The 23,586-nt window shown below is 44.4% G+C and overlaps 1 protein-coding gene across 3 annotated transcripts in view; it reads left to right on the top strand.

Annotated features, from left to right (window-relative positions):
- The window catches only part of FSHR (follicle stimulating hormone receptor), a 163,610-nt gene extending 142,331 nt beyond the window's left edge, over positions 1–21,279 (top strand). Inside the window, exons 7-11 of one of the 3 annotated variants that reach the window (XM_024753493.1) lie at positions 637–705; positions 817–891; positions 12,398–12,583; positions 16,865–17,934; positions 20,871–21,279. In XM_024753493.1, coding sequence (XP_024609261.1) covers positions 637–705; positions 817–891; positions 12,398–12,583; positions 16,865–17,934; positions 20,871–20,965 — 1,495 coding nt within the window. In that variant the 3' untranslated portion in view covers positions 20,966–21,279. Of the gene's footprint in view, positions 1–636; positions 706–816; positions 892–12,397; positions 12,584–16,864; positions 18,322–20,870 lie in introns of those variants that run through there. The other 2 variants (XM_024753492.1, XM_024753494.1) reach the window with 2 other exon arrangements.
- Positions 21,280–23,586: the final 2,307 nt, after the last annotated feature.

Below are 23,586 nucleotides of genomic sequence, written 5' to 3'. Positions count from 1 at the left end.
GCCCACTCACACAACCTCACCCCGCCACGACCCACAGTCTCTATCACTGATTTCTCTTCCTTTCTGGCTTAACCCAGAGCCACCTCCACAAACCACCAATAACCAAGTCCCTGTAGGTCACGGGAGATGTGCAGGTTGTCTGACAGCTTAATTAGATCACTTTTTGATGACAGCCAGGCCTGCTGCTGTGAATGAGCCTGAGTGAGAGGCTTAAGGCCATACAGAAAGGTGATACAACTTCTCTTATAAACACTTGCTCGATAACTGTATGATTTCTGTCCTTCAGGACAGGACAGATCTTTGTCTGCTCTCTCCATGGCATTGTCTCTGCACACAACTGATATGTGCAAAGACCTTCTGGGATCCAGGCTGCTATGCCTAAGTGTGCCTTCTCAAAATTAAATTTCATTTATTTCTCTGAATAATACATGCGCATAACGCAAACTTCCGATGTTACAAAAGGTTATACAGTGATAAATCAGTCTCCCTTCCACCCCAACCCCAAGCTTTAAGGGTGGTATTTTATTTATGCCACTGACCTGTGCTGTCTGACCCTGCCCCAGTGCTTCCAATTATGAAACCCATGTATTGTTTGCATCCGACAGTATTGGTTTTTTAATGGGTCTTTTATTTCAGATGGCTGAGTAAGAATGGGATTCAAGAAATACACAACTGTGCATTCAATGGAACCCAACTAGATGAGCTGTAAGTAGCCCTGACTATTCTTCCAGGTCATTTAGAGGGAAATGGCTCTTACAACAGTAATGTTTACATGGCTTTGTGTTTCCCTTCTTCTTCCCTCAACTCCATCCCCAGGAATCTAAGTGATAACAATAATTTGGAAGAATTGCCTAATGATGTTTTCCAGGGAGCCTCTGGACCAGTCATTCTGTGAGTAGCTTCCCCCACTTCCGTGTGCAAGAGATCAGCATCTTACGTTTTAGAAGTCAACTTTCTCCAATTCAGGGAAGCTTATGACCCAGGGCTGGCAATTAAGATCAAATTTTATTTGTGTCATCTGCAGAGATTTATAGGACAATTTAGGGCTGATCCACATTCTAAATTTCAGTAAAGTAGCAAGAGTAACAACAACAACTAACATTTAATGAGCACTTACCAAGTCCCAGCCAGTGTTTTAAAAACTTAAGATGAATTTTCTAATTTAATCCTTACAATAACCTCTGTGGTGGGAGCTATTAGTCCCATTTTAGAGAAGAAAAAACGGGCTTCCCTGGAGGGGTCAATTCATCCAAGGTCACAGAAATCTTAGAGCACAGATTCCACACCAAACTGGTCTAACTCATAGTACACTCTTAACCACTCTGCTATACATCTCTTCCCTGAAAGGGAAAGCACATCTCTCCTTCCTCACTCTCAGTGTCCAGGAGTTTCCCTCAAACCAGTGAGATATACACATACATTTATGCCTGGATCCTCTTTGTCTCGATTCCAGATCTCTTGGGATGTATCCAGTGCCTCTCAGCCTTGCATCAGCACCTCTCCTCCTATTACTGCTTCCTCATCTCCATTTCTCCCCCCAAGAGTGACTTTCCCCTATTCTCTTCTCATCAGCCCCTGCCCTTCCACAAGGGTCACCCACCTCTTCCCTGACAATCTCAGCCAACAGTGAATGCCTCCTTCTGTGATTCACACAGTCTTCATGGCTGCAGGGGCCCAAATCTGCAAGAGCTTTTTAAAAATGTGTTTTCCTAGGCTCTCAAGCAAGACCCACTACATCTACTGACAAATGTACTGTAGGAATAAGAAAGGAATCTGGAAGGAAGGAGTCAGATCCAAGAAGAAATAGTGAGCAAAGAAATAGATAAACATGTGACTAGACGTAAAGGTTTGTTAGATGATCCTCACATAGCCTGCCTAAGGCCAGCTGGGGCATTTGGGAGCCACTAGCCAGCACCTCTTACTTGGCAGTCAGTATATATATTATCTACCTATCTACGTACCATCTATCAACATCACTTCATTTTCACCAAAGAGCTTATCCAGTTGACCCTTGAACAACACAGGTTTGAACTGAGTCCACTTACATGTGGATATTTTTCAATAAATATATACTATCTGTGGTTGGTTGAATCCTCGATGTGGAATCATGGATAAGGAGGACAGGGCTATGAAACTTGGGCATCCGTGGATTCTGGTATCTGCGGTGGGTCCTGGAACCAATCCCCAACAGACACCAAGGGGCGACTGTATTCTCCTTCAGGCTGGAACCCAGGCATCTCTGGAATGAGATCCTGTATGGTAGCGCAGGAACTCCATAAATGGTTATTACTGATGATAAAGGATATGTTGTGACCTTATATGGGACTCTGTCTCTTTGAAGAAGTTCAAAGATTATTCCAGAATGCGTGGTTTCAGATAGGCAATATGTACAAACGAAGGGAGTGCCCACATGATTAAAGCACAGATGCCAGAGCAGACTACCAAAGTTTAAAACCAGTTCTTTCACCTCTCTAAACCTCGGTTTCCTCACCTAAAAAAGGGCAGAAACAAACAAACAAACAAATGGCAGAAACAATAATACCTATTTCCTAATACTGTTTGAAGCTTAATAATATTATATATGTGTGTATATATACATATTTATATTTTTATATTCACTCATTGATTCACTCAGATAGATCTTAAGCACCAGCCATGTGCTATGCACTGTATATAGTGCAAGGAACAAAAGTTTTTCCTCACAGAAAGCTTACATTCTCATAAGGGGGAGTCAGACAATAGAACTAAATATGCAACTTAATATCAGGTCACGATGTGCCCTATGAGGCACCAAGTAGGACACGGGTGTAACAAATGGGAAGCGCCAGGCATAGAGTCCCTGAGTTCCAATATACAGAGTCTTCAGAACTTGTAACGCTTAGTCAATGTTTCTTATTCTTAGAGTACCTGGGAGACAGACAGACTTAGAGAAAGTGCTTTTGATGCCTCTGACCAGCAGAATAGCAGTGTGTCAATTTCACTTAGCTAACAGTCCTGAGGGTTTTGAATGTGCCTAAACAGGCCCCTCTATCTGTTACGTAAGAACATATCTGTGATGGGGTAGGTCTTCATATGTGACCTGTACCAGGTACACTATAAAATCACAGCACCTTAACCACTGTCTGCTACTGAGAACACTCAAGCTGGACAGGATCCCCACCTAGCTCATTACCCAGCTGACGAAACCAGAGACAGAAATGCGAAGTGACCTGCTATCGATCACACCGCTGCCGTTAAGTGGCAGAGCTTAAACCAGCAACTAGGTGTCTTGCCTTACACCCCATGTAGTCCCAACATACCATGTCACCAAAAGTACATAAACATGTCCAATCAAACATCTAAAAGGGCCCCTAAAATTAACTGTGAACTAAAATAGGGGGGAAGATAACTACAAACACCAGACCCCTGAGCCCAAGAACACCAGTAAGTGACACACACACACACACACAGCATAGAAGAACGCCCCCTGCAGTTGACAAGCAGGTCCCAGGCTGAGGCACTGGGCGGTGTGTCTGATCAGTGTCCAGTGGAAAACACAAACATGAATCCACAGCCAGCCCTGCCACGAATGCCGGCAGGAAGGGATGCCGTCATCACCAGCAGTTCTGCAGGGTCCTCGAGTTACAGGCCCACTTTCCACCCTTTTACCACAGAAACAGTGAATAAAATGGATAGAAAATCCAAAGGAATTACGAAGCACTTGCCATGACTTAAAAAGGTAGAGAGTGATAATACATTCCTACATCTTTTCATTTCAATGCATGAGGACATACGTGCAATGACCTGGCCGAAAGCCCAGCCCGTAACTGCTGGTCTCCTTCTCCTCCCCTTAGGGGCAAGTGGGTTGATCAGCTTAACAACAAGCCTCCTTTTCTGGGGCTTTCAGGTTAGTCCGCAGATGTCTTACCAGCCTCTCTGGCTGCTAACCTGGGACTCTAGGGCCTATCCCATCCCCTACTTCTGCAAACCTGATGCGCCAACCCCCGCGAAACCCTGGCCTGAGAGCTGCTTGTTTAGCGTGTGCAGAGGACCAGCCCATGCTGGTGCTGTGGGTTCACGGGTTGCAGAAGGAGTGTGTGCAGACCACTCAGCCCACAGTAGATGCGGCTCAGGTTAGGGCTGTGACGGTGGCTCGGGTCAGATTCCCCTCCCAGAAAATCAGACTGTGATGTTGATATTTGCATGCAGAAGGTTTACTGGAGAGCGCTCTTGGAGTCTGTGGGGAGTGCTTGATGGACGCAGAAGCAGGCTAACAGGGAAGTTGAATTACAATGCATTTGCAACAGAAGCTTCCGCTGATCCTATGGGGAGCTCTGGCATTAAGATGCCCCTTCAAAATTGACTGAAGGTAAGGGGCCAGGCCTTTTCATCAACAGTCACTGGGTACAGGCTGGCCCTGAGGAAGAGCCAAGTCTCGGGTGAGTCAGGCGAGGGCAAATCCAGAGCAGAACTCGGCTACGGGCCACCTACGCTGTGAGCGGTCCTCAGCTGCCCTCAAGCCATGGTTCTAAATTTGACCTTGCATCAGAATCACCCGGCACGCTTGTAAAACCCTAGATGGCTGATCCCCACCCCCAGAATTTTTGATTCAGCAGGTCAGGGGTGGGCCTGAGAACCTGCACCTCTAACAACTTTGCAGGTGAAGCTGACGTTGCTGGTACAGAAAGCACACTGAGAATCACTGCCCTAGAACCAGTGCTGGGAATGGGGAAGCTTGGCCGGGTCTCCAGAATATCTCCTCCAAGAGCTAACTGTGGTGAAATCTCCCTCCCCAACAGGCTCAGTGTTTTGTCCCCAGGAGATATATGCAAGGGATTCTAAAAGAGTTAAGGGGAGGGCACTCAAACCAAACATAACTCCTTTCCTGAAGGCAAAAATTTTAGTTGAGTGCAAAACAGGGAGCCTCTGAACACCTGAGGGTGCAAGGATAAGATGTTCCACTGCAAAGAGAAATAGATGCAGAGAAAGCTAGGGGCACACAGACAATCTCCACTGAGCTTCCGAGGAGCAGTCTAGCATCCTGACTTCCCCCTCATGAGTCTTGACCTTGAACATCAGTAGCCATCTGAGTTTTCACGAGATATTCTGAACTCACTTAAGTTTTCTTTTTCTTCCTTCCTTCTTTTTTTTTTTTTTTTTTTTTTTTTTTTAGCAATCAAGCAACTGCTGTTTCCTTGGGAAACCATTTCCTGTGGGGAAAATTTAATGCATTGCCTTTGCAGGCTGGAGCCGGTACAATCATATTCTGATGGTTTATCAAATTGATGTGGCTATAGCTCAGATTCATTTGATAGTTCAGATTCAAACACTGAGGTATTTGTATAAGAATGATTCTCTTCCATTACCAGTGTACGCACAGTCCTATAGATAAGCAAATTGCCTTTTTATTCCGCCTGGGATCATAAAAGAGAGGTCTTCTAGCCATTTGTCAGTGTAGCATACACCAGAAATGTGCTCTCACTTATGGAAATGATTGACCTGTAACAATATCTTTGCTGGGAAAAGTAGAAATTGTTCAAATCAAATTTGTGGCACTGGCTATAACACACTTTATTAAATGGGGCACAGAGCACAGTTTAACTCTCCTGACTCAGTGTCTTATTACTGACTGCTGTTTCCCTTTCTACTTTGTATCTCAAAATCAAGAACCCTAACAATGTTGAAACAGTTCAGGATTACTAAATCTCTTCAGCCATTGTCTTATGAGTCTCCTTTGGTACTACGTTTCAGGATTTAAATTCTCAAAACCAGCCAGAATGTAGCATGTGCTGAAATGTTAACCAAAGTGGCACCTTAAAAAGAAAGGCTGCCGGCATGAGACCAGCCTGAAAGACAAGGATTAAAAACACCAGCCCATGATTACCCCTTCCCCTGCTGATATAAATGTCTATGGACTTTTCTTAATCCGTGGAGATACCAGAGAAACATTTTTCTGCCAGTCCAAAATATGGAAGCCTTATGATAGTTTCCATGTTTGCTCACCCCAGCAAGTATGCAGTAAGCTTGAAGTAAACACTTCTACAAACACTTTTATTTCCCTATCACCCAGGAACCACTTCTGCTAAAGACTTGTGCTTTACCAAACTCTAAGTGACTCTGCATCTCTCTCCTACCAACCACTCCCTCCTTTCAACATCCACCAGCGGACGCTCGGGATCCCAGGACACTGACAAGATGCCATAGTCCCCCAGAAGCGAAGCCACCTAGTGAAAAAGACAGCAGCTCACATGTTTTGGAGCTGTAATGAGGAGGAAGCCGAAATACAAGCTAACTCCAGAACACTCAGCAGACAGAGAGGCACCAACGCTTCCCGAGCAGGCTTCCCCATCCAACACCTAGTCACTGGATTGCACGCAGGTCAACCCACACACACATTAGTCTATTTCGTCTTCAATCTGTGTCTATCTCCTTGTAAACTTTGCACAAGGATGCTCTCTTCCTTGATTCCTTTGATACTCTCAGTCACATATAATTGCCTGCTGCAGAAGCACCGTTTTGCTGAGCCCCCTTTAAATCCAGATTTCCTCAATCTGCCTTGCATCTTTCTCCCTTTAGAACTGCTCTTCTGTGAGACTTGCTTCAACTTCTCATTTTTTTTTTATGATGCTGAGGCATCTCTGCTAATCAGACAAGTATCCACTGAGTAGATTTCACGAACCCAGCTCTGTGCCAAATATTAATACCGTGTAGAACACAAAAGTATCTTAGTAATCCCTGCTCTCAGAGCATCTGAAACCTGGCTGAGGAAACAAAACCAATATACATGAAAAGCTGAATAGTATGAAACAGCAGAAGAGATAATACAAGGTACTAGAGTCTCTGTAAGTGCTAGAGGTCAGAAGACATCACAGCTGGCTGGGGTGATCTATCTAGTTCCTTTCCCAATCCTCCATCAGTGCCATTCCCCAGCCTATCTTTGAACAAAGCAACAATTTTCTGGGTGCTTACTATGTGAAAGGCACTGCTGAGAATGCAAGGAGCCCTCTGCCCTCCAGGAGAGAGAAAATGCAAATACAAACAGCTAGTATATAAAGCAAAAGATGGTACGTGAGAGAGGCAGAAAGTATACAGACTATAGTGCTACTGCACTCTTAATGGCATTCAAGGAAAAATACATCTACAGCTGTTAAAAATGATGGGGATGACAGAATCTCAGAGATGTCAATGCAAGTCTGTTTGGGTACTCTATTTCTGCATAAAAGCTATCCTTAAACTCAGTGCCTTAAAACAATCATTCCATTTTCCCCACAGTTTTATGTTTTAGAAGTTTGGGTGGCTTGTCTCTGATCCATGTGATGTCGGTTCAGGTGGCTGGGTCCGGGGGGTCTACTCCAAGTTGTACCCTTCACCCATATATCTGGTGCATCTGTCCTCCTTGGTACCTCTCTACAGACACACACACACACAGAGACACACACACACACACACACACACACACACGGCACCTCGTCCTCCAGAACCCTCTGTGCATGGCTTAGACTTTTTCCAGCATGGCACTCTCAGGGCATCAGAGTTCTTTCACTACAGCTTAGGGCTCTATAAGACCAATTTAGAAGCTATCAGTGCTCTGAAAGGCAAGGTCCAGAACTGGTACAGCAACACTTTCATCATACTCTACTATAGGCCAGAGACATCACAGTTCAGCCTGGATTCAAGGGAAGGGCAAACAGACCCTCTATGGAAGAGTATAAAGAATTTACAGTCATCTTTAATCGACTACAGAGTCAATGAGAGAATAGCATGGCACTGCACAGAATACAAAAATCTGTTTATTTTTGGAAATATTCAATTACTGTGATTTTTGTATATTTTAAAATCAAGGGGGGAAGGCATAACTAAGAAAGGATAGTCTGTTTTGTATCACTTGATTTTAGAAATATGAAAAATGTTGACGGCAGGTAATAAATGATTGCCCTGGTTTAAATTATTCCTGAAGCACTTTGTTTATACCTTCACCTCATTCCTTGGAGGAAGCCTTGAACTGCTTTAGACAAAACAGGCAATCTTTGCTCCCTTCCATATATGAGGGGAAAAAGATGACCCCATAGACCAGGCAAAACAAGAACTTCATCTCCGGGAACAGAGTATCAATAGCAGAACTGGTCAGAGGAGCTAATTGCCTGAAGAGAGAAACTAGAAAGGTTATTTTAGGGCAGAGAATACAGTTGAGAAGCTCTGCAACACTGGAAAGGCTAAGTGGAGAACAGGACAGGACACCTGGATCTTTCAGCAGCAGAGAGCGAAGACTCCTCACAAGGACACAGGTTCATGGATCAGACACTTATCTCCAGGGACCCCAGCCCTGAAGAATTAGAATACATAGGCAAGAACTAGAAAAGAGACCTTGGAACACCAAGAACTTCTACCTCATGGTGATGGCAATGACTGTTGTGAGCAGTAGTTAAATTCCAGATCTATGTGGAAGGTAAAGCCAAGTTATTTTGCTGAGGGTTTGCATGTGGGGTGTGAGAGAAAGAGGAGTCAAGGATGACTTCCAAGTTTTTGCAGGAACAACTGGAAAGGCTGTAAGTAGAGCAGGTTTGGGGAGATATCGAGAGCCCAATTTTTAATGCCTAAAGCTTCACCTTCTTATTCGACATCCAAGTAGAGATTATAAGGAGGTAGCTGAAATATGAGTCCGGAGTTAGGAGAGAAAAGCAGCCTCAAGATAAAAATTGGGAGGGGGGAGGGGACATCAGCATATAAATGGTGTCTAAGTCATAAGACTAGAGGAGTTCACCTACAGGCTAAGTGAAAATGGAGGAAAGAAGGCTAGGCTCTGAGCCCATGGGTCGAAAAGTTGGAGTTCAGGAAGGAACCAGCAAAGAAGAAATGTCCAAAGAGTCAGGAGACAAAGACTAGATATAAAGAAAGTCACCAGGAAGATGCAAAAATTCTATATTTATATGTACCTAAAAAATTATCCTAAAAAATATGTAAAGCAAAAATTGACAAAACTTGAAGTAGTAGTATACCAATCCAAAATCATAGTCGGAGATTTTAGTGTACTTTTCTCAGGAGTGATAGAACAAGCAAGCAAAAAAATCAGCAAGCACACTGAAGTATTTGAATAGCATTGACAAATTTGATCTATTTGGCATCTAACAAGGAAGGCAACTAAGTAAAATTTACATAGGTTGTACATAAATGGTAATCCTTAACCCTGATCATGTAAATTTGTCTAAATATCAAGCAGGGCTTTAGCAGTCCTGAGATTATCACTACTAGTCCTAGGACTTAAGGGCCCAGTGAGGATGTGGGAACTGGGACGACTGGTAGCTGCTGGATCCTCAGCAGATCTGTTTGATGACAGCTGCAATCACAGAGGAGCTGCTGCCTAGGTAAAGAAGGAATGAGAAATGCCTAAGTTCACCCTTCCACCCACCCTCCAGTCCCACCAGTGCCATCTGCTGAACCCAACTGAAAGCTGATTGACAAGGTGGTACCTGGGAAATGGAACCCTTGGAGGCCACCTCTCCTGCAATACAGAGCAGAACACAGAAAAGGGCACAGAACGGATATGAGAGAAGTGAGGCAAGACCAGCACATCATGTCCAATGCTTTGTACTTCATTGGAAGTGTAATGGGGAACAACTGACTGGTTATAGGCAGGAAGTCACAATTAATTGGCATTTTTAAAATATCACCCAACCTGCAGTATAAAGATTGCGTTAGAGAGAGAGCTAGATGGCCACGATGATTAATTTTATGTGTCAAGTTGACTGGGCCATGGGATGCCCAGATAGCTGGTAAAATATTATTTCTGAGTGTGCCTATGAGAGTGTTTTCAGAAGAGATTAGCATTGGAATCAATAGACTGAGTAAAGAAGATTCATCCTCCCCGTGTGGGTGGGCATCATCTAACCAGTTGAGGACCCTAATAGAACAAAAAGGCAGAGGAAGGGCAAATGTGCTTCTTTTCTTCCTGAGCTGGAACATCCATCTTCTCCTGGCCTTGTGCGTCAGGGGTCCTGCTTCTTGGGCCTTCAGACTCTGAGACTTAAACCAGTGGCTGTTCTGGTTCTCAGGTCTTTGTCTCCGACTGAATTATACCACCAACTTTCCTGGTTCTCCAGCTTGTAGATGGCATATCATGAGACTTGTCGGCCTCCAAAATCACATGAGCCAAATTCCGTAATAAATCTCCTCTTATATATCTCTATATATCCTAGTGGTTCTGTTTCTCTGAAGAACCTTAATACAATGGTCATGAGAAGAACAGTTATGAGACTGTTGCCTTTCTCTCTAGGCAGAGATTATGGTGACTTAGACTAAAGCTGTGGCAAAAAAAGCAGACCGATTTGAAACAAATGTAGAAGTTAGGCTTGTGAGAAGAAGAAAACTGAGTCCGAGGGAGGGAGGGGGAGGGGTGAAGGATGACTCCCAGGCTTCTATCCTGAACGACAGGGGGAGATGGAGGAATCATTTGCTAAGATAAGAAAAGCAAAAGGACGAACATATTTACAAGGAAGATGGTGAATTCAGTTTTGATAATTGCAAGTGATCAAAAGAGTGGGATCTGATGGACAGTGGATTATCTGGGCTTGGAGTTCAGAAGTAGTATCTGAACTGGGATATACATTGGGAAGCCATCAGCATATACCTGGTATCTGAAACCAAGGAAGTGGGTGAGATCACCTGGGAAGATTATGTACAGTCAGAAAGGGGCCTGAGTTTAGAGGAACTCCGATAGATAAAGGAAAAAGAAAAAATCAGAAATAAGTCAAAGTAGATGTCAGAAGAAATTGAAAAGAATGTGATGCCAAGAAAAAGACTGTCTCAGGAAGGAGGAGTGTTTTACGGGTGAAATGTAATTGAGAAATCAAGAAGGTTAGAACTAAGAGCAACTTCCAATGAAGAACTAAGGTTTGAACTTCTAATGAAGTACAAAGCGCTGGCTGTGATGTGCTGGTCATCATAGCTACCTTAGTGTGTATTGTTTCTCTAGGGACTGGGAAGAAACTGAGTTGGATTAGGAAATGAGGAAATGGTGACGTCAAGTATGGACAACTAGTATAAGAAGTTTGATTGGGAAAGGGAAGTGACAATAAGGCAGCAGCTACGAGTAGGTTTCATTGAACAACAGGAAGCATTATAAACTTTTGAGCAAGAGAATGAATGGCACAATGAAAACCAGGCTTTGAGAAAGTAATTTTCACCAGACTGGGAGAACATACGGGGGAGCAGATATATATTCACACCCCCGAGTTTCATTGCTCCTAGTGCCCAGTGCTTTGACTTACAGGAAATGCAGACATTAGAAGATTCTCCTTCACTGAGTATATCCAAGGATGCTTGAAATGAATCCATCCTGGTCATCACTTGCTACCACTCCCATCAGAAGTACTCATTTACGGCCAACTTTCTGGGCCCAACATGTCTAAGCCGATGCCATTTAAATCTCTTCACTCCCACCCCACTAGTCAGGTTGTTTTGAGGGTTTCAGCTGCCAACGGTGCTGCCAGAAAATGGCCCATGTTACTGGTGTTGCTGCCAGAAAGGATGGGACTCTGGAACCCTCCAGTGACAGGGACCTGGTTAAAATGACCATTTACACTGGTTTCCATATAGACCTCCTGGTTCACCAAGGCAGAGGCTCTCCGACAAAGCAAGAACAACTACGTGTGTGTGTGTGTGTGAGATGTTTTCTGATAACAGCGGCCAGTCATCAAGTGCTGTCTGTTGGTCAGGAAGTTCTCTATGAACGTTAGCTCATTTAATTCTCACAACAACCCTCTGAGGTAGGTATGATTATCATTCCTGTTTTATAGCCGAGGAAACTGACACATGGAGAAATGAGATAACTTGACCAAGGTCACCAGTCTAATAGATAGAGGGGCAGGGTACACGAGCAGGCAAGTCTGGCTGTGGATGCCACACGCACCACCACCACTTTCTATTGCCACTTTGACTTTGTGCTGAGGGTACCTCTGTTGCCCACCAGATACCTTTTCCCCTTACGGTGTGTTCTCTTTGCATCCTTTGCTGAAATATGGCCACAGATGCCACCCCAGCTCACTGGATATATTTTTACATCTAGTTTTATGGTGAGGAGGAAATGATCTCACTTCCTTGGTCCTATGCAAATTCGTGGGTATCTATTCTATAGATAGACTGTGGAAGGGGAAAAGAGATACATTTAAGCCCCAGATCAGCCAGGATGCAAGTACATCCAGGATACAGAGTGGCATGTTATCTATCTCCTCCTACCACAAATATAAGGGCCAAATGTCCCTTTAGCCAAATATTAATCTGACCAAGGCGTGCTGAATGAATTGGAGTCTCCCTCCTCACCCCGGTAAAAATATTACTACTGTAGCTGCTATGTTGACGGCTAACAGAGCAGAAAATGTTAGGCCCATAGTAATCAGGTTATGTTTACCTTTTCTCCTTACAGAGATATTTCAAGAACGAGGATCCATTCCCTGCCCAGCTATGGCTTAGGAAATCTTAAGAAGCTGCGGGCCAAGTCAACTCACAACTTAAAAAAGCTCCCCAGTCTGGAAGCTTTTGTCACACTCGTGGAGGCCAGCCTCACCTACCCCAGCCACTGCTGCATCTTTGCCAACTGGAGGCGGCAGATGTGAGTCTTCTCATGTCCGCCCCCGAGCCCCACTTTGGCATTTCTCCAACGCAGACCTTGGTCCACAACTTCTACACCTGTGTGGCATGAAGAGGATCCCCTGGCAGAGGCACCCACGATGAAATCCCTTAGGCAGAGTCTAGATCAAAGCTTTAGTGTTCTCTCTGAAAATGGGCTCACAGGAGAGGGCTACCCACATGGCAGGCTACCTACCAAATATTAAATGAGCTAACATAAAAAACACCAAGCAAGCCTGACTCGCAGCTGATGCTTAATAAATATTTGTTCCCTTTTCCCTTTGTCCCGACATGGATTTATCCTTCAAGTTCCAAACTCTGCACCCCATAAGTGTGCCAGGGACCATCAAAGTCAGCTTTGGAAGGGAGAAGCATAGATGCCGTAGCAAAGACTGACGCACACACCCGCAGCACATCCCAGCAACTCGAAACCTCCCTAACCCAACTTTGGAGCTTAGCACCTCAGAGGGAGGACTAAGATTGTGACACCTGTTCACTTTGGCTTTCCAGGCTGCTCAGGTTCCCGGAGCCCCAAATTACAGAGGGTAGTCCAAACAAAGCTAAGTCCTAGTGGGTGACGGGTTAAAAAGTTGAGGTTCTGGAGAGAGTGGAGAGGGAGTACTTTAGAGATTACATGTTCAGGTATTTAAAGGATCCACTGGAGATATAGTTTACTGGGTATCAGGAATTCTCAAAGCTTTCTGCCTCTCCTAAACTCACTGATAAAATTCATACCACACCGTGGCACTCAATCAGATGACGCCTCATTCCTACTCTTGTACAGTAGCCCAGCACGAATACAGCTTCTGGGATACTCTTTCAACTGCTCAACGCAGTCGCTATTATTCAGCCTTAACATGCAGACGTGCCCCCTCCTCTAAAGCAAAGTGAAACAACCAAACAGTACACACCCTAAGTTAACTAGCAGCCCACACTCAGACCCATTTAAAGGATCTGCGGAAAAGGAGCCGCTCTTCAGAATTAGCATGCATCATTGGGGAACTCTCCAGAATCAGACACTCCTCACAGATTAGCTCAAGGGCCAGGGGATTTCTTCCTAATGACTAGAATTCTTAAGGGCTTGGGCTAAGGCAGCAAGGCCCGCCTCTTTTATATTCCAGGAAGAGATATTCCAGCCAGGGCAAGAAAGATACCCATTTCACTGCCAAAACCCTGGAACTAAATACCCCCCAGGAGAAATCTCAGAGGACGTTAAGACCACTGAGGAGCTGCACATCATGTGTTGTCTGCCTCAGCGCCCACACCCCAGAGAAATATATCCTCTTCCTCTGTTGCTCAGACTCCCCTTCGTAGTGTAGATGTGGCCTCAGGGCTCTCCCGACTAGAAATCTCCGCGTCTGCCTTACACTGTACCGTGACTTGAAGGCTTCCCTGATCCCTCCAGACCACCAGGCTCTCACCCTCTCTAGGTCCCTATTGTAACTTACATCAGGGCTCGTCAGGTGCGGCAAAGGAGAGGCCCACGCCTCTTCTAGGAAGACATGCCAAAACGGGGTAACAAAAATAGCAATGGTGTTTAGTCTTTATGTTTAACAAATTCACAAACCCAAAGCAATATGGTTCTGCTATTCAGAAGATAACTGTAGGTGTGGTTAGGTAATGACATTTGAGTTTAAAGTTGTGTGATGAAATTGTTCCTCCAATCCCCGTTTGGAAATAATGCCTGAAGTGTAAATGTTAGGCCCTTGTGACTGTGACATTTTGGCCCATGGACCCCGTGGACTCTCATGGAACGACCTTATTAACCATGCCCCTCATCTGTCATTTAACCAGTTATGTCCATACTCAGCTTGCATTGATATTTTGCCCTAGTTTTGTTATTTATTGTATTTAGGCCTTTTCTTCCCGGCTAGATTTTAAACTGATGCACTGTGGCATATTCATTGAGTACTCACATAGGGCCTAGACCTCAACATGAACTCAGTAAGTGACCACATCCTCTCTCTTCATATTGCTGATACTTGTCAAGGACTCACTGCCAGGCACTGTGATACTCTGCAGCTCTATCTCATTTAATTTTCACAAAGGTAAAAACACCATTTTTATTCCCTTCTCACAAAGGCAGAAACTGAGGCTCAGAGACAGTAAATAACTTGACAAACACCAAACAAACTCAGATCCAAACTCTCTGGTCTGTCTGTCTGCAAAGCTCAGGCTCTCGGCCACTCCGCCATGCATTTCCCAAGTATCTGTTCATTGATTTATTGGGATCCAAGAGTACTACTTTTTAACCTCACCCCAAACTGAATTCCCAACTCTTTATAATACTTAGGATTTGCTGAGGTACTGCAGAGGCGTGATTTTATTTCCCCTGCTTCCATTTTTCTTTCTGTTCTTCTCTAAGAGACATACATTGTTTACCCTTCCCCCACTCATGTCACTGGGTCACTTCTGTTTCAGGAAAGGGAAGCATCTATATTTAAAATATGTTCGTAGCAGTATCAAAAATAAGCACCTTCACCAAAGCCAACATAAGCCCCGGGAAGTGAAGGCTGTGTCTGTCTAGATGGTCAGATCTGTTTCAGTGAACCGAATCACAGTCTGTTGGCACCAGGTTACTTACTTCCTGTTCCTAGAACTGGGCTGCCGCTAATCCAATGACAGGGTTTAGGAACTGGGAGTTAGAATAAGAAACAAAGTAATTCTCTTGTCCCCTCTTTGCCCATCTCTGAACTTGCCTCACCTTTCTTGTAAGATCTCTGACTACACCAAAAGATTTTCTGCACATTTTCAATTACACGTATGTTAACTGTTTAACCACCTTAGTGTAAACTGTGACTGCTGTGAGAAGCTCTGTCAGTCTCTAAAACAACAAATGACACATTATCCAGGAAAGAAAAAAAAAAAAGGAGTCCCTTGATCCAAGGGAAAATGCCTTTCTGGCAATTCGGTTCACTTTCTGGAGGGGAGAGAAAGGAGAGGGTTCTCACTAACAGCCCCTTCTCCTAGAGGTTGATGTGGAAAAGTTCAGTCCGGGTCTGCTGGCACACTTGGCCAGCCCTCATCGTTTAGTACCTAATGGAATCTTCACCTCCTCCACGCCCCAGTCACTCTCTCGGTCTTATTGGGGAGGGGGGTCTTTGAAGAGTTTTAACGCTCACCTCCCCACTCACTTAAGAGATTACGTTAAGGCCCGGGAGAAATGCAATACCATTGCTGTGAGCTTGCCCTTCAGGGAGGGAGGAAGGGAATGGTGTGTGTGTGTGTGTGTGTGTGTGTGTGTGTGTGTGTGTGTGTGTGTGTGTACACACACGCATTTCCATCCAAAAGAAGACCCAATGTGAAACATTCCCATTCCTTAAGCTTTTGCTTCAAAACAGAACTAGTACCCTCTGGCTCTACATGCACTGTCCACTTGTCTGGATGGAACATTTATCATCTGGCTTTCATTCAAATCCCTTCTGCAAGTGCCTCTGTTCTCTTGACGAGGCCTCTTGTACATTGGGGTTTAAAGGGAAAGCTGAGACAGAAATGTGAGCCCGAGAAGAGGTAGCTCCTCAGGGAATGAGTTACAATCTTGGAATAAATTAGGCCCCCTTGCACCTGCACTTGCCCTTTTGGGCACTCACTAGCGAACTACTTAACGTGAGAGAGCCAGGATTACCTTGCAAATACATGCCTGAGGCTTGTTGTGGCCCCTGGGGAGTGAAATAATAAAAAATAAGCCCCTCACTAACATTTACAGGCAAATTAGCAGACCTCCTGGTAGCCTGAGTACCAAAGAGCCAGGGACAGGGCTGGCTGGGAACCAACTACAGCCTCTGATCTTCTAATTTATGTAGATAAAATAAACTCTTATTTGAGTCAGAGAACAGTCCAGATCTTCCAGGACTGGAGTTTATAGTAGAGGAAAGGGGGTATACCCTACTCAGGCATACGAAGAGAGAGCTGAATGGAGATGGGGAAGGGTGAGGGTAGAGTTGATATCGTCTGTAAATTATTTGCACTTAACAGCAAAGCTTAGCTAGTCCCAGGCGCCTTCCTCCCCACATTCAGGTTGTGGCCAGATGGTTTCCCCAGTGGACCATCCAACTCTAGGAATATATGCACGAGTTGTTCTGTTCATTTACAGTAAGCAGCATTAACCCTTGAGTTTAGCCTCAAGGGCAGACAAACCGTTAGAAGAAGAAAAAAAAAAAAACTCTCAGGAAGAAACCCCACTCTCTACCCCGTGTAAAGACAGTGATATATTTGCCAATCTGCATCCAACATATTGATTCTATTCCTTTTTGTATTTTTCTAGCTCTGACCTGCATCCAATTTGCAACACATCTATCTTAAGGCAAGAAGTCGATGATATGACTCAGCCTAGGGGTCAGAGAGTCTCTCTGGCAGAAGACGATGAGTCCAGCTACGCCAAAGGATTTGACATGATGTACAGTGAATCTGACTATGACTTATGCAATGAAGTGGTTGACATCACTTGCTCCCCCGAGCCAGATGCATTCAATCCATGCGAAGATATCATGGGGTATGATATTCTCAGGGTCCTGATATGGTTCATTAGCATCCTGGCCATCACTGGGAACATCTTAGTGCTCTTAATACTGATCACCAGCCAATACAAACTCACAGTCCCCCGGTTCCTTATGTGCAACTTGGCCTTTGCCGACCTCTGCATTGGGATCTACCTGCTGCTCATAGCGTCAGTTGATGTCCACACCAAAAGCCAGTACCACAACTACGCCATTGACTGGCAAACTGGAGCAGGCTGTGACGCTGCCGGCTTCTTCACCGTCTTTGCCAGTGAGCTCTCAGTCTACACTCTGACAGCCATCACGCTGGAAAGATGGCACACCATCACCCATGCCATGCAGCTAGAACGCAAAGTACAGCTCCGCCATGCTACCAGCGTCATGCTGGTGGGCTGGATCTTTGCTTGTGCAGTCGCCCTCTTTCCCATCTTTGGCATCAGCAGCTACATGAAGGTGAGCATCTGCCTGCCTATGGATATTGACAGCCCCTTGTCACAACTGTATGTTATGTCCCTCCTTGTGCTCAACGTCCTGGCCTTTGTGGTCATCTGTGGCTGCTACACTCACATCTACCTCACGGTGAGAAACCCCAACATCACATCCTCCTCTAGTGACACCAAGATTGCCAAGCGCATGGCCATGCTCATCTTCACTGACTTCCTCTGCATGGCGCCCATCTCCTTCTTTGCCATCTCTGCCTCCCTCAAGGTGCCCCTCATCACTGTGTCCAAGTCAAAGATCCTCCTGGTCCTGTTCTACCCCATCAACTCCTGTGCCAACCCCTTCCTCTACGCTATCTTCACCAAGAACTTCCGCAGGGATTTCTTCATTCTGCTGAGCAAGTTTGGCTTCTATGAAATGCAAGCCCAGACCTATAGGACAGAAACCTCATCCACTGCCCACAACTTTCATCCAAGGAATGGCCACTGCCCTCCAGTTCCCAGGGTTACCAATGGTTCCAATTACACACTTATCCCCCTAAGCCATTTAGCCCAGAACTAAAACACACTGTGCAAACGTTTCTGAGTGTTGAATGACAATTAAGTCTTGCCTTTGAAGAATATGCCATGGCATAGCTGACAGAGCACTTCTATGTGCTTTATCTAATTTAATCTTCCGGGCACATCCATAAGGTAAATTAGTCAGAAACTATTAAATCTATGTGATTCATTAGGAAGCTGAAGTATTAATAACAACATTAATAATTAAAATAATGTAATGCTACATCACATTTGTTTTATCCTTTATAAATGTTCAAAGTGCTTTTGTTCGGGTCATCTCAGCCGATCCCTAGAAAAGTCCTTTTAAACAGGCAGAACAGGAATTATTCTTGGAGTTTTATAGATGAGAAAAACAAGACTCGAAGGGTTACGTGACTTGCTCAAAATTGCTTGGCTTACAAGAGGCAGAGCCAAAATTAAGTGTTCTGACTCCCAGGGAACTTCCAAGAGAGGCCACACAACACTCATTCATTCATTCATTCATTCACTCAACGAATATCTACTGAGCACCGATGTGATGGCTTTGTAATGTGTCAACTTGAGTAGGCTGAACTACACTTGCCAGAATTCCCTTTCTTATATGCTTCCCATGTGGGCCACAGGGATGATTCTCAGGAATATAGGAGGGTGGAAGGGAAGCGGCAGCCATTTTCTCACTTACGCTTTGTCGCTCAGCTGCTGGTTCAGCTCACTTCTGTGATGCAACAGCTGGGCCTGCAATGGCTCCACTATCCCCTGAAATCTTCTTCAGGTTCTCTGCTTCCTAAGCCAAATATACATGTTTATTAGCTCCAGGATGAAGAACCCCAACTTCTGCAGAACACTTATCACCAAGGTCAGAAGCCACAATAACAGAAATGGAGCTCGGTTTGACCTTGTGGGGGTCCGTCTCGTGCCTGTGGCTTGGCTTCAAGCATGCTCGTGGTCTTCCCTTATGACTGCCTGCCCGATGGACTTCAAGCTCTAGCATCAGATGTAGAGACAACATCCTTACAGAGACCACTTAACCAATCCCCACCAGCATGTAAGCCAATTCCCTGTAACAAATATTTACCCCATATATACCTACATGCATGCATGACTGCTTTTGCTTCTTCAGTCAAACCCTGACAGAAGACACAACCTATATGGCGTGCATATGGATTATACTGTTAAAAACAGCAGCTTTGGAATCGGAGCCGAGATTTTATTCTTACTCCATGATAAGCCAGGACTCCTCCTCCCTAGGCTCAGTGTCTTCCTCTGTAAATGGGAGTTGATTATAACATCTAACTATTGGGCTTACTATAAGAATTGGAAAAGAAAATAGGTGTAAAGTGCCTGATGCTGTAATAGGCTTGTTGAATGTCAATTTACTTCTCTCCTCCCAGATCAATGCCTGGACTAGTGCCCAGTTCTCCCGACCATGATCTAGAACTCATTCCATCACATCATATTACTCCTGACACATAACTATACTTCCCCTATTTTCCCCTTTGACTCCATCTGGATAATCTGGATCATAGACACCAACCACAAATCCCCATCAAGCACTGTGCCATGACCAGCCCACAAAGCTCCGAGTCTCCTCGGAGAGTATTCTCTTTCCATGTCAAAGCCAATCCCTCCTTCTCTTGCCCCATTTCAAAAGTTGGTCCCAAATGCATTAACAGGGGAGTCCTTAGAGGGCTGAAGAAAAAGCAATCACCTCTGCTGATGTGACCTGGCACCATCTTGACCTATTATGAGCATTAGTGAGAAATGGAATAAGTACCGTAGAAATAGTACAGAGCTGAGCTGATCAGTACGGGAGCCATCAGCCACATGTAGCTACTGAGCACTTGAAATCTGGCAAGGCTGAACTGAGACATGCTGTAAGTAAAAGACACACTGCCTTTCAAATACTTAGTGCAGAGAAAAGAGAATTACAGTATCTCAAAAATCTTGATATTGATTACATCTTGGAACAATATTATTTTGGACATACTGAGACAAATATATTTTAAAATTAATTTCATCCATTTTTTTAATATCCTTTAATGAGGCTACTAGAATATTTAAAATTACCTAAGTGCCAGTAGTGGGACTGCTGGGTCATATGGTAGTTCTACTTTTAGTTTTTTAAGGAACCTCCATACTGAATGGATAAAGAAGATGTGGCACATATATACAATGGAATATTACTCAGCCATAAAAAGAAACGAAATTGAGTTATTTGTAGTGAGGTGGATGGACCTAGAGTCTGTCATACAGAGTGAAGTAAGCCAGAAAGAAAAAAACAAATACCATATGCTAACACATATATATGGAATCTTAAAAAAAAAAAAGGTTATGAAGAACCTACGGGCAGGACAGGAATAAAGACGCAGACCTAGAGAGTGGACTTGAGGACACGGGGATGGGGAAAGGCAAACTGGGACAAAGTGAGAGAGTGGCATGGACTTATATATACTACCAAATGTAAAACAGATAGCTAGTGGGAAGCAGCCGCATAGCACAGGGAGATCAGCTTGGTGCTTGGTAACCACCTAGAGGGGTGGGATAGGGAGGGTGGAAGGGAGATAGAAGAGAGAGGAGATATGGGGATGTATATATATGTATAGCTGACTCACTTTGTTATAAAGCAGAAACTAACACACCATTGTAAAGCAATGATACTCCAGTAAAAATAAATAAATAAAATAAAATTACCTAAGTTGATCATGTTTGTGGCTCATGTTATATGTCTATTGGAGAGCACAGGTCTAGAGTTATGTGAAAATGAAGCATTTTTATTTAGCTTTTTCCTCCCCAGGCCCCCATGCCACGCTGCCGCACTCTTGGGCTCTCCCAACTCCATCTACAATCATTTTTCTTCCTTGTTTGTGGCCAGAGGGAATGTATTTCTGAATTTGGACTCAAAAGCAAGTAGCAGTTAAATGAAAAACAGGATACAGTGTTAATTATTTCACAGCATAGCTGCTGATGACCCAGTGGTTTAACAGACAGTGGTTCTGAGAGTCAAGAATATGTTCAAAGATAAACTTACACCAAGAGAAGCTCAGAAGACTTTTGTTGCATTACTCTGTCACTACACTTCCTGGTAAGAGAGAAGACTTTTCTCAAGTAAGCAAATATATTTATAGGTAGCTAAATTCAGTGTTTCTAAACCCTTCAGACAAGTCCTAAGGGAAAAACACTTTCTCTGTTTCCTGTATTTGAATGAAAAACAACTTGAGTCCAGTGTATCAGTTACTCTTGCCCCTAAACAATACAGGTAACACCGCTAGTCTGCACCTCCCAGGGTGATGCTTCAGTGTAAGTGGTGACCCAGGAAAATAAAAGAAAAAGGAAGGGGGGAAGGGAAAATGGAGAAAGGGGGATGGGGAAGGAGGAAAGGGGAAGGAAAGGAACAGAAAAACAAAAAAAGAAACACAACCAAAATAAATGCCAAAATGTTATCCCAAATTGTTCTTTTTCTAAAACTTTTATTTATAATCCTGAACACCATAGAGGGCCAATATCTCCCAGAGAATTCTTAAAGTACACATGTCTCCAGAGGTGATAGTCAAAATATTAACAACTGTTACAACCCAGGTACTGATCTCAGAATGAACCCTGGCTGTGAGCAATCCATTGGGCCATCCTGATACAAACTGGGTGAATGCCAGCCCTGCATGTTTACCTCCCACCCCCCAACCTCAACCTGGACCTGCTCCCATGTATCTTTCCTCAAACTTTAACCCACCATAAACTCCTTCAGTCCCATCCTGGCCAGCCTCTCATATCACCTTCCTCCTCAACGCCCCATTCCTCCTGATTCTCCTTCACTGAATCCCAAGAAGCTGTCAGACAGTATAGGATCCTCCTTGGAGGGGTCAGAGCAAAGAAACTGAATGAGTAAATCCAGAAGCTCTTAGGGAACAGAGTGAAATGATGAACTGGGTATACAGATTAATAAACAATTTTTATCTTGCCACATTCAGAAGCAATAATGGAGGAGGGGTGATGCCACTGGAGACTGTATTTCACCACAGGGCTCCATATGTTAAATGTAAGGTACCCTTCAGACCCTGTTTCTGGAAGGGATACATGGAGGGTGGAATAAAACAAGAGGAAAAGCCCTTCTTGTGCTTGCATCAGCAAGATATAACAGATCATACCAGAAGTGATACTCTGCCTTATTTAGGCCAACATCATTTAGCATTCATGAGAAAATCAGCAAAACACCGCTGAAACTGATTTTTTTATTCTAGTGTGATAGCTGCAAGCTTTGGGTTTATGAAGTATTTCATTTTATTAGGAAAATTTATGGAGACAAGCAAAGAATGAAGTTTCCGACTCTGGATAGCGATCCAGATAGAGAGGGAAGAGAGCATTAGATAAACAGGACAAATACATAGAAAGTTGTGTCTGTTTAATATATAACATTAAAGAAACTAACCAGAAGTCAGCACAAAATAAAGCCCAACCATGAGGTCATGCTTGCTGGTTCTCATCAAAATGTATTCATTCAGCTGCAAGCAGCAGAAATTCCAACTAAAAATACCTTAAGTAATGAGGCCAATTATATAAGATGCTCCAGACTTGGATGGGCAGCTTAATGGTCTCAAGGACCTAAGACCTATCCATGTTTTTGCCCCACCATCCTTGGAGTGTTCAGCCACGCTTCCCTCACGGTAGCAAGGTTGCTGTAGCAGTTCCAGACACCACAGGTAGGCATGAACAAATCCAGAAACAAAGAAGAGAGGTCTTTCCTCCATGCACCTTTCTTTTCAAGGGGAGAGAATTTCTCCCCAAAGGCCCTCAGCAAACATTCCTTCCTCCCCATTCCTGAAGATTGCTACCCTGGCTGTAAGGGAGGTGGGACAATGAAGCTGTGCCATATTTAGCCTCTAGGACAGCAGGATGGCTCTGCCAGCCAGGGCGGCAGAGGAGGAGCTACAGCGGGAGGAATGATGGCAACCTCAACCTCCACCCTGAGTCAATTCAGATCCCCTCCCGCGGGATGAAGACCGTGAGGCTCCAGGTCAGATGCACACGGCACACTGACACCTCATATTCTGTGTCCTCGTCCCTCTCTCCTCTCTCCCTCCACCTAGCCCCTCTCCTCCTCCCCATGTTAGTCTCTTCTACTCCTCCCTGGAACAAACTTTAAAAGTTTCTCAGATCTGAAAGCAACCTCTAGAGTCAGACATTGCCCAAGAAATGCCCTGTTTGAGGCAAGACGCAGAAAAGAAAAAGGAGAATAAAGAAAAAAAGTAACAAAAGAAACGCACTAGGATAGGAAGAAGGAAGACATGAGGAGAAGGAGAGAGACAAGGGCAGGACAAGTTAAACAAAGGAGCACTGTGGAAGGGAGCCAGGCCCAGACTGCATCTCTTTGGGCTAGAACTTGCCCATCTTGGGCTTAAAATGCTTACAACTTGTTGCAAAGGGTTCAACTCAAAACACTGAATGGCCTGAGTCTTAGATCCCAGTAGAAAGGCCCACTATTCAGACCATGGTGTTTAGACTTCCCAGGGCTCTAT

The sequence above is a fragment of the Neophocaena asiaeorientalis genome, unplaced genomic scaffold (genome assembly GCF_003031525.2).
Source record: "Neophocaena asiaeorientalis asiaeorientalis breed wild unplaced genomic scaffold, Neophocaena_asiaeorientalis_V1.1 scaffold171, whole genome shotgun sequence".
NCBI lineage: Eukaryota > Metazoa > Chordata > Mammalia > Artiodactyla > Phocoenidae > Neophocaena > Neophocaena asiaeorientalis.
Note: the sequence above shows the minus strand (reverse complement) of the source record. Positions and strands in the feature narration are given on the sequence as shown.